We start from the raw sequence: 11339 nt of genomic DNA, 5'->3' as shown, positions 1-11339 counted from the left end.
ATGGATCAGACCTGCAGACTCCCGATCCCACTCCATGCCACATTTTAGAAGATGTGATATGTCTGCCTCCATCCTCATCTTTTCCTGAGTCTCTGTAATCCCAAATATAACCCGGCAGGGCCCAGAGCAGCGTGCAGTTCCCAGTCAGCAGCGTCCCAGCCCGTGGCTGTTGCCCCGTGACCCGGGACTGTCGCTGAATGACGAGTCGAAAGCCGGCGTGCGGGAGCGCAGCCGGGCTCCCCGCCGCTCTGCCGCAGGAGCCGGGAGAGGAGGATGCACGCATCTGAAAAGCAAGGTAAGGAAAGCTTAGCCATGAGTGGGGTGCGATGGAAGAAGAGCGAGACGGTGCACAATCAAATATGGGATGTTGTTTACGGCAAATTTGTGCTGAGTAATCATTGGGAAGGCATGCTCGGATCCTGCAGCTCAGGATAAAGCAAAAAATCCTGCTTTAAAGCCTGGTTATATAATAGGTTTGAGGGAAGATATTGCACTGAAAACTGCTCCTCTTGGCAGTGTAGCACATATTGCTGTCTGAGGGCAAGTTAAGGTGCTGAAATTCAGCTATGTGTACATGGGCATATAGCATTTAATAACGTCAGGCTGCCTCCTGCTCTGGATACCTCGATAACTCCATGCAGAACATGAGCATCTCTTCTTGTACCCCAAAATAGGTGTTTGTGTATTTTAGGACTGTGAAAGCTATTTGGGCATATTACCTTCAATGAAGAAAAACAAAGTGATTTTTAGATTTCAAATAATAATTGTAGCTTATATCTGAACATAGCTGTACTTCCTACAGGAAGGGTAATTGGGTGTGTATGTGAGTATATAAATGCTGCTATGGAATACTGATATCCAGCCTTTTGCAGTGCATCCACTGTGAAGCTGACCTTCAAACCTCCCCATTTTATTATGCCAAGACAAACACAGAGCTTCATTCCCTTTAAAAACCCTACTTTGGGCCAGAAAAGATTAAAAAAAAATATAGCTAAATGCATACACCATTGCATTTGCCTTCAGTCTTGCTGAGGCAGCCCCAGGCAGGTGCTCCGGGAGGGGACGGCAGGGACGGGGCGGCCGTCAGGGCTGCCTGCTCCCCATGGCACTGCTGCTTCAGGTAGGTGTTTATCCCCCTCAGCATCACCTTGGGAGCGCTGCGACTTTAAATCAGGAAGTATTCAATGTCTTGCTGATGTCTTTGTGGCTGTTGTTACTATAGTCTTATTTTGGATAATGCCAAGGAGAGGAGGAGGAGGACAGAGAGGAGGAGGAGGAGGAGGAGGAGGAGGAGGGCGAGGAATATTTTGGACAGGCCCCCAGGTCTGCAAACTACAGACTTTATTCACCTTCTGCATTTGGACTAGGGCCTCCATCTTCTGATATCCCTTCAACTGTGGATTTCTCTTAGTCATAGCCTTCCCCGAGGAAAAACAAAAAAAAAAATCAGCGTACCAAGTGATTCAGATGGCACAGGCAGCATGAAGGCAACCCAGGCTGCACTATATTTAGCTGGCTGTGACACAGCCGGCTTGTTTATGGTCCCAGAAACGCTCCCAGCCGATAGATGCAGTATTTCCAAGCGGACGCAGCCTTTAAGGAGGAACCGCATTTTGTCCTTGAGCACCAGGTTTTTCCTGCACGCTGCCGGCAGCGTAAGTGCCGATGTTTAATTGCTGACCCAACTAATCCACCACGGATGGCTTTGCCCTGCTGCAGATTAATCCCAGGGCCTCCCGCTGCACCCGCCACGGTGCTTTGCATGAGTCCTCAAAGCTGGATTTTTGGGCAGGATTTGCTAAAATCCATCCTGCTTTGCTGCAAAAATATGGTGGCAGCCTGGGGGCTGTGTGGAAAAGGGAATTGCTGGACCGTAGTGGTGGAGAGTTTGGTACCCAGATGTGCCGCTCAGGTTTTGGGATCAAAATTGGGCTATCAGGGCTCGTGGGCTTGGTGCCAACACTGCGGGGTCGTGTTTTACCGCACCCCCAGCTCTGCTCAGGTGCCTGAAATTCACCTTGCAAAGGGAATTAGCATCACCAGCCTGCGAGGGATGTAGCAAAGAACCTAACCTAAGCATCTATAATGAATGGCTGGACCCAAAGGGGTGGCTGCTCCCCTCCCGAGATGCTCTGGAGATGGGGAGATGTCTGAAACCGCTGTGGAGCTGCTCACAGGGGTCTGATCTTTGCTGGGTCTGTGGCGTCCTGCAGCACTCAGATTTGGAGAAGAAAAACCTCTGGCTGTAGGGAACACTGTCTGGAAGTCCCAGCTGTGGCTGTACTGGACTGAGATACTGTAATTTCCATCCACTGTAAAAATCAGGTTATAGATGCTTTTTCAGGGGTGGATAAAGCAGCTGTGGGAACCTCTCAACATTAAAATGCTATAAATATTACTTTTTATTATTTTTACTAAATTATAAATAATATTTTATGAACTCTTAAAGTAGTTTACATGACAATACTGTATGAGGCCCTGTTTTGATAGGCACTGTATACAATATATAGAATTCTTTCTCCTGAATAAGTTCTTGTTTTCAGTAACCAGAAATAATAAGGATGGGAAACGGTATCATTTACATCCCTGAATCATGGCTGGGAGGCAGAGAGATGGAGAAATGGGATGTGCAGAACAAAATCATGCAGGGAGACTGAGGTGAAGGCCAGGATTTTCTCCAAATCCTCTGAAATGGGGTTTTTGCTGTGCAGGAAACTAGTGAAGTTTATTCCCTTCCTCAGACCATGTTTTGAAGCAGAAAAAAATGACCCAAACACTTGAATTCCTTTTCCAAGTAATAATTTTCACAGAAAACTTTACAGAAAGAGCAATTTGCTTTCTAGCTAGCAAAGGTTTCTCTGCAATACGTCTGTGCACAGGTCTCTGCCCTGGTGCGGGGGCACTTGTCAAGGCACTGTGGGGTAGGATGCAGGCAGGCTTACCGGCTCTGCACACATTTACTCCTGGCATTAATTTTCCACCCCAACAGATTTTTTAAGGTGTTTAAGCTGAAACACATCCACACAAAACCTCCAGCCTGGGAACCACATGGCATAATTATTTTAAAGCCACGTGGTATAGACTAGGCCCTACAATATTACTTTCTGAGTTAACATATGTGATGATAAATTCTCTCCTGCCTTAAACGGTATTGAAAACCGCAGCTGGATCTGGGTGGAGCCGTGAGTTTCCCCCAGCTCCACCACCTGCCCCTCGCTCAGGGCTGTTTGCAGCCTAGGGGAGAGCATCCTGTGGCGCGGAGCAGCTCTCACTGAACTCTTACAGCAGCACAGGAGGCATCACTGGGAGAGGAAGATCGCTTTGAATCCTTTCTGCTGAGTCAAGCATGCTTCACCTGGATGCTCACGAAGCTTTTCTATTGCTTGGCGTCTTGAAGGCATCCCAGCGATGCATTCCCAGACAGGTGACTAAGCTGTGGGATCCACAAGAGGCTGATTCAGTTAGTGTGGTAGGAATTAGCAAGTGGGGTTTGTTACCTTTCATGGTGTGAATGGGTCACGAGGAGAAGGCTGAGGGCATTCATACCCAGCCCTACTCCCTGACTTGCTTAAAGAGGCCGTAATGTCACTGAGGACCAGACTTCTGGCTCCTTTACCACTGAAGTTACAGCCTGCATCCAAAGTCATGATGATCCACTGCAAGCTATTCCCATGCCAATGCAACTGGGTGTCTCTCCCGTTGAATTACATCCAAGCTATTCTTCCAAAACTGCAAAGCACCCTGCGGATTGAAAACAGCATCGTGGGAGAGAGCATACGCAGCCTTGTAGTGTCTGCTTGAGTATTACTTTGGAATGATGAGCAGTTATAAATCTGAACTCAAACTGCCTCAGTTAGGTGGGATGCAGGACCTGTAAGTCAGTAGATACTGTGAGATGAGACAGACACCATTTTTTAATGTTTTATATAGCAGCCAGAACAACAAAGCTCTAATAATATAATTTTTCCTATTAGTATTAGATAAAAAATATGCTACCAAAATCTGTAAGAAGGTAGAACCACTTTAATGGGGATGTGATGGGTTTCTGGCAAACCTTCCTGTGCTACTGGACCCGCCTGTATCTTCCTACCCTTCGTCAGCCGGACCTCGCTTGCTTACATATCTATCCAAAAGAAACCATCATTTTGAAGCTTGTAGTGAGGATACTTGTCCCCTGGCCTGTTCTCCCAAAGGAAACCTTCATCCCATACATCCTAAAATGAAGTAGCGATGGGAGTGGGCGAAGTGTGCAACAGCCATCGGCATGGGCTGGCAGTGCCACCTGTAATTTCCCTTCTGTTTTCGTGGAAAGACTCATTGCATTGAGGGGTCCTTGATTGGAGCTACCTGAGAGCAATGACCTGACTATTTTCATTATATTATTTGCTGACCCTGAGCATTAGCAGCAGTAGCTGAAGTTACCCCGTGATGACTCACTTGTAAAAACAAGGAGAAAAATTATACCACCAGTCATTTTCCAATGCAAGCAATAACCTGCTGAAAAGAAATTCAAAATTACACTTTGGACTTTTTCTATGTGTTTAAAAAAGCAAAGATCTGGGCATTATATTGTTTTAAATGCAAGTGCTAATGCAAGCTGCAGCTATGCATTCTAAGTGCATGAGCTGAGTAATTCAGCTTTGTAACTCGTTGCAAGTTGCAAGCAGCCAGGTTTAATATAAAGCTGAGATTTTTCCGAGGTACCAACTATGGGCCCACCTCTGTCTTGGTTAATGAATGTAGAACTTCTCTTGTTGCTAATGGAAATGTTTGTGTGTTTCTGAACTTGTGCCTTTCATTCTAACGGGGATTACACATACACATATTTTGCAGGCTCGCAAACAGGCTTTAGGAGCGCTACGCCCAGATTTTTCTTGGTATTTAGCCACTTACCTCACAGTGAATGGGAAATGATGAACGAACAGTAGTTAGGTAGCAAAATATCTGATTTTTACTTAAATACCTGATTTTGACCTGAGGAATTGTATGAACGGCTGTACAGCCTCCAATTTTGCAACAGTTTGCAGGCTGGGGACCTCCTGAGCGAACAGCGATACACTCCTATTTAATGGCCCCTTCTAGATTTGTTTTTCCCATACATTTCTCCACTCTCTTTGTGAAGCATGTACATTTTTAGCATCTACAACAGCCTTTGGCAAGCAGCTCCACGGCTCGATGCTGCTGAGGAGCCAGTCAAATCCTTCAATACTCAGAAACAAAGTCTTGCGCTGAAACGAGTAAGTTATGTATCATCCCTGACAGCACTTTAACAAGACTAAAAGGCAAGAAATAAAAAATACACAGACACAGCAATACGCTTAATGGTGTGTGCTATCACAGAGAGGAAAGGATGGGTAAGAAGATAATAAGAGAGTCAAAAACTAGTTGCATCCTAAGTCATTGGAAAACAAAATAATGATAAGCAGCCGTGCAGGCTCACTGGTGTGTCCCAATTGATTTGACAGATAAGCAAGGCAAGCACAACCTTGCTGAGGTTCCTGATAGCGTGCGGTGAAACTGACCCTCTCAAAATCCCCATATGCTCTCAGGATAATTATACTCAAGTTTTGGTACTATGACCAAAAGGAACGCTTTTGTGGGAGTGGTTGCGATGCCTTCTCTGCCATCAGCGTTCTTGGCAACAAGGCTTTCCTTCTACAGATGCTTGCATAAGCACCGTGAACACCTCTGAAATGAAATTACAGTTGTTGCTTGACAAATGCTCGTGAATATGTTCTTCAGTGTCCATCCACTGAAGAACACATCCACTGGAGCTTCAGCTGCTGAAGCTCCAGCTGTCAGCAAGGCACTGAGTTAGATTTCACTGCAGCAAAGGCTCAAGGCTTCCTCTGATGAAGGAAACAAAAGTTTAATTGAGTCTAACAATTAAAAACAACTTAAGCTTTCTCAGGACCACGTTTGCTTTTCATTAGAGGTGAACAAGACAGGAACAGCCAGTTTGGAAGTTCCTCAATATCGGGGGGGTTAACAAAGGATTAGATCATTTGATCCCCCTCTCTCCACCTGGATCCCCATAAACCAGCCTATTTGCCCGTGGCACGCCGTATCCCACACCAGTAACATACGCTATACTGCCCTGCGTAGCCACCGCTCATAGGCAGGCTGTGACAGCTCCTTACTTCTCCAGCAAACCCAGGCATGGCCATTCCCACGTACAGAGAAAGGAACCACATGGCCATCCTTGACTCTGGTCCAAATACCACTTATTTATCCTCAGCACAAGTCTGGATACTGCTCTGAAATCATATTTCTGGCTGTGTACCGAGAGCCTATACCCATTTTGCTATCACGTGCCCATTCCCAGAGTAGTGCATGGGAATCGATGCTTCTGGCCAGCCCATGGCACTGTCCAAGTAATGAATGAAGCCTCCAGATGAGAGGGCAAGAAGTGTCATCCTTGCTGTGCAGGTCACATACTCCCAAAGTCATTTGGGAGCTTGACCCACATCTCATCTGAACATGGAAATGTGAAGAGCTTATTCTACAGGAGTAGGAATTGCAATGGGATGGCTCCTGGGGTTTTATTTTGTCAGCTATCGCCACTGCTATGACAATGAACTGTCAGGAAAGAAACCCTTATGCATCCTCCTTGATTGCCTCAATACATTCAGAGCCTGCAAGAGTGGAGGCTGGTGCCTATAGATAAAACATAAGAGTGATGGGAAGGCTCCTGCTAGAGAGAGGGAGGGTCTGGCTAACACTATAACAGGGTAGGACTCAGTTCAAGGCAGTCCCAGACTGAGGATCTGACTATTTTTAGAGAAAATTATTGTTTAGAAGACACTGTTTTTTCTAAGTTGGCCTCACTGATGAGTTGTAACGTAAATCCTTTGGCTGTATATGTAAAAGTTTATTCATTGCCTCTTGTAAAGGTTGAGACTGATTTGACAATTGCTGTTTTGATGGGAAGACAGGAGGCGGTATTTTGGTTCTGGTTTTCTTAGGACAAGAAGTAAAGCAAAAAAGGTGATATCACATAGCCTCCTGATGACCTTAGTTAGCTGTTGTGATTCCTGAACTGGTGTCTTTTAAAAAAAAACAACAAAAAAACTATGACCCTCTTCTGAAGTGGATTGTTTTTGGTTCTCACCATAGCTTTGCTTTTGTTCCTCACCACACTAAGCCTTCATCGGGAGGGAAATGCAATACTCTAAGGTGACAAGAACCAGGTGAGTTGAATGGAGAGCAGCAGATGCAATCAAGAGGTAACACTTTCTTGAAGCTAATTCAAAAGGTGGTTTATGGCTTAAGTTTTAAGATCTTTGGTTTATGTTTGAACACACCAGGCCAAAAATAAAATAGAAAAATTAAGATATTCTTTATCTGTGTCAGTAATGACCCAAAATGCAGTGGCATTATTTCTTACAGTTCATCTGCGCTGATGGTAACTGGGGCGGTCCTAGCCCAGACAAGGAGCTTGCTGGCTGTAATCAATTCAATCAGGTTTGCTTAACTGGGGTTAAAAAAGTGGCTCTTATTTAAAGTGTTAGCAGCTGTGGAGGCCTTGAGCATCCTGGGGGTGGAGATGCTGGTGTCAGTGTTCCCTGGGGAGGGAGGAAGGGCGGGCTGAAAGGACAGACCCTTCTTCCAAGAGTACAGGGAGTGGGTACTTGCCAGAATAAAATTTCTATGGGGCAGGTCCAGGAGGAAAGGCCCAACAGAAAAATGTGGTGATGCTCTTGCTTTCCTGCTGGAAGAGTGGTGTAGGCACTAGGGTCAAAGCTGGCCCCTGTGGAGCATGTTCTTCCCTACCTGGTGGGGCTGAGCTGCTGTGAGCAGGGTTGCGACCCCATGGCTCAGCGTGGTGGCTGGGGAAGGGGTAGGGTTTAGGTTTGGTCTGTGTTTTTAGCAGGATGTGGGGCTTCTGGGGGGTAAATGTGATGTTGAGATAGACACAGTTGTCAGTCCTGTCAGTTCTACACCCAGTTAGATTTTAGGGCAGGAATGATGCCTTTGCTACACCAAATTTTTGATGACTAGCTAGATTAAGTGTCAAAATCTCAAGCAATACCTTGCTACCTAATGTGTACCCCAAAGGCTGTGCTGTAGGTCTGGGTACTAAACAAATACAAAAAGGTGGTGGTTGTTATTTTTTCAGACCATCAAAGGTTTATCGAACTGCTTCAATTTATACATGTGCTTAAGCCTCCTTCTGCTGGCAGGATGGCTCATAGCACAGCTCAAATCAGTGTGCGACAGGGTGGGTTACTGGGTTGCTGAAGGGTTCTCCAGAACGTAACTGTGGCTGAATGCCATGGGTGCTCCTTGCAAGCTTTCAAGGAAGGTAAGCAGAGTTAAAGAGCTTGTGCTGGTCTTTTTTTGAAAGCCCATTTTATAGAGTACTTGTTATAGGAATGTTGAAGGTAGCCTAAATTCGGGAGTCTGTGAACTAAGGTTATTTGATTAGGATTTGAGTGCTTTGAAGAGGGAAAAGGCAAAAATGTTAATTCTTTAGAGTATGTTTTGATGGCCCAGTGTCCCACTGCAAGAAACAAGGTGCATGTAAGTGTGAGGAGACAGGCAAGAGGAAAGAAATTACTATAGCTTGGACTGCAGAGAGAAGGAGCTGCCCCATGCAGCAGTATGAACAGTATGAAAATGGAAATATGAAATCTGCTTGAGAAATATGAAAACTGATTGAGCAAGCCTTATTTTTCTTAATAACACATGCATCTTTTTCAGGCAGTGGTAGCAGTCCATATCATACAGCATAGCTGGTACTTCCCATATACTTACCTATGTATGTACACCTGGGTTTGGACTTCTTGCAGAAACACTTTGTGCAGGGAGAGTTCTTTGTTCACAGTGGAGTAACTTTGGAAAAAATGTTTAGTATACTGAGTTTTAAAGGTGTTGCTCCAGATATTAAATTAATTTTCAAGCTGTATTTGTAATTCTCACAACACTCCACAGTTTGAATGCTCTTCTACTCACGAAGAGTTAAGAGTATAATATTTCACCTTAATGGTTCATCTAGTTGGAAGAGAGGTGGAAAAAATGAAATTGCACCTCAGTATGGTTGGTGCTTGATTACAGCTATGAAAAGAGGCTTTACCCAGGAGAGGCTGCAACCCAGACAGAGAAAAGCAGACAGAGTTAGAAGCTGGCAAATCAATTGACTTTTCCAAGGTCAGTAATGGGAAGAGAGTTTGTATCTCTTGAGTCTTGAGCAACATACAATCCTCCTTAGCATGTCATTAACATCCCCCACAGCCTTAATGGCACCTGCCAGCCTTGCCGTTCAAACAGAATACAAACATCTATATTATTTTGTAGTATCATTAGCCACCACTCAATAAATCTTCAAGGATGTTAAGGAATTTTTCTAAGTAGCTGTTTCCCTAGATCCTTCTTCTTTACTCTCATTTTGGAAAGTCATGTGCAATTTAACATGTTATTTGATTTTTGGGTTTTTGTATATAGCATTCTTTATACTGTAGACCTCCAAAAGAGAGAAATCATGTGGCCCTTCATTAACTCCTTTCATTAGCCCAACTTAAAGGGAGAACTGGGGGAGAGGTGAATATTACTTTATATGTTCTCTTCAGCTAAACTTCCCACAGGGCTGGAAAATGCATGGATAAGTGCAGCTTCAACTGAATCCCACACAACATGCTTCCCTAATCCCATCTCTTTGTATTTGTAGCAATGGTAATTACAAGCAAGGATGGGACTTTGAAATCTGTTTCCTCCTCCCTCCTCTGCCCCGAGATCCCCTGGAGACGCTGCATTGTCCCTACTCCCTGCCTGCCCTGATGCTTTGCAGAACCCTCTTTGTCCAGGCTGGAGCTTTGGGCTACGGTGGTGATTCCCCTTTGGGACTCCTTGGAGGGAAAGCAAGCTATGATCCCCCAAACCCTGGGACAAATGTGGAAAGAAATGAATTAATAACGGACTCAACAAGGAGAAGCAATTTTTTTTTTCTTTCTAAGTATGACTGTACTCTGCTTGCTGCAGACACAACAGCAGCATCAACACTGGGTAGGAACTCTACAACTACCTGAAAGGCGGTTGTAGCAAGGTGGGTGTCAGTCCCTTCTCCCAAGTAACAAGTGATAGGACAAGAGGGAACAGCCTCAAGTTGCACCAGGGGAGGTTTAGATTGGGTATTAGGAAAAATTTTTTCACTGAAAGGGCTGTCAAGCATTGGAACAGGCTGCCCAGGGAAGTGGTTGAGTCCCCATCCCTGGAGATATTTAAAAGACGTGTAGATGTGGCACTTAGGGACATGGTTTAGCGGTGGACTTGGCAGTGTTAGGTTTACGGTTGGATTCGATGATCTTAAAGGTCTTTTCCAATCTAAATGATTCTATGATTCTAGGAAATGTTGAGCCAAAGACGTGCTGTGAGGCTCCAGTGGGCAGCAGCAATGAGACTGTGGCTGTGGAAGTATAAATTCTGGACCTGCTCCGGTACTCGGAGAAGGGCGAGCTATACTTCCTGCTGCAGTGATCCTCTCCTCTTGCTTGTCCCCTTTTTCCATGAGAACATTTTCAGCAGGGCTTTCCTTTCACTGCCTAATGCAGACAGACCCTTGCTGCTCACCGGTGAGAGAGAGGACTTCTGGATTTAGGTTATGAAGTTTTGTCTAAGCTGAGCTTCTTGAATTGTTGGATAAAGGCAGCAGAGCAGGCTAGAGACCACAGGTGACAGTTCAAGACAGGGGATAGGATGTGTACGGCATTGTGTTGTGCCAGGTTCCCCAGCTTGTTCCCTCTAACAGGCTGCAGTTGCCTCCAGTGCGAGCATGCTTGAGTATTCATGGAAATGTTACATAGCCTTAATGTGCCCCCTTCACCTGAGAGCCTGGTTTTTCGTGTTTGGGCTGTTAGCTGAGCAAGCAAAATAAATGAAAATCCACTTTGACACACACACCCCAGATTTCCCATTTTTATCCTAGAGCACAGGAATTGTTGTATCCTAGGTTGACTAGGAGAGACTAACAGATGTGATCCCTAGTAAAAATACCTGCACTTTTATTTTTTCGTTACTAAGTTGCTGCATATGGGTGCCAAGAGGGAGGGGACCCCATTCCTACTGGCAAGCATTGCAATCTGTGTATTGGTCCGTACAGGCCGATGTATTAAGAGCCCAGCAATGAGAGAGTAGAAAATACACAATTCTAACTTTGAGTTCAAGCTGTTACTGCCGCTAACTGTGAACAGTTTACATCAGGTTAGTTCATTTTAGTTTTCTGCTTGTAAATCTGCTTGGATTTTTCTGAGAAAATTCTGGGTCACAGATGTACCTTGTCTGCACTGTAATATAAAATTGCAGGAGTTACATAAACAATAGCACATGACAAGGTAAGGCTGTAC

The 11339-nt window shown here is 45.0% G+C and overlaps 1 protein-coding gene across 2 annotated transcripts in view; it reads left to right on the top strand.

Annotated features, from left to right (window-relative positions):
- Positions 1 to 49: 49 nt before the first annotated feature.
- DNAJC6 (DnaJ heat shock protein family (Hsp40) member C6) overlaps positions 50 to 11339 on the top strand; it is a 53410-nt gene continuing 42120 nt past the window's right edge. The window contains exon 1 of one of the 2 annotated variants that reach the window (XM_076339997.1): positions 50 to 295. In XM_076339997.1, the coding sequence (XP_076196112.1) occupies positions 274 to 295 (22 nt within the window). In that variant the 5' untranslated portion in view covers positions 50 to 273. The remainder of the gene's footprint in view (positions 296 to 11339) is intronic. The other variant, XM_076339998.1, reaches the window with a different exon arrangement.

This window comes from Aptenodytes patagonicus, chromosome 5 (genome assembly GCF_965638725.1).
Source record: "Aptenodytes patagonicus chromosome 5, bAptPat1.pri.cur, whole genome shotgun sequence".
NCBI classification, from domain to species: domain Eukaryota; kingdom Metazoa; phylum Chordata; class Aves; order Sphenisciformes; family Spheniscidae; genus Aptenodytes; species Aptenodytes patagonicus.
The sequence above is the reverse complement of the archived record's forward strand: the minus strand, read 5'-3'. Positions and strand labels throughout refer to the sequence as shown.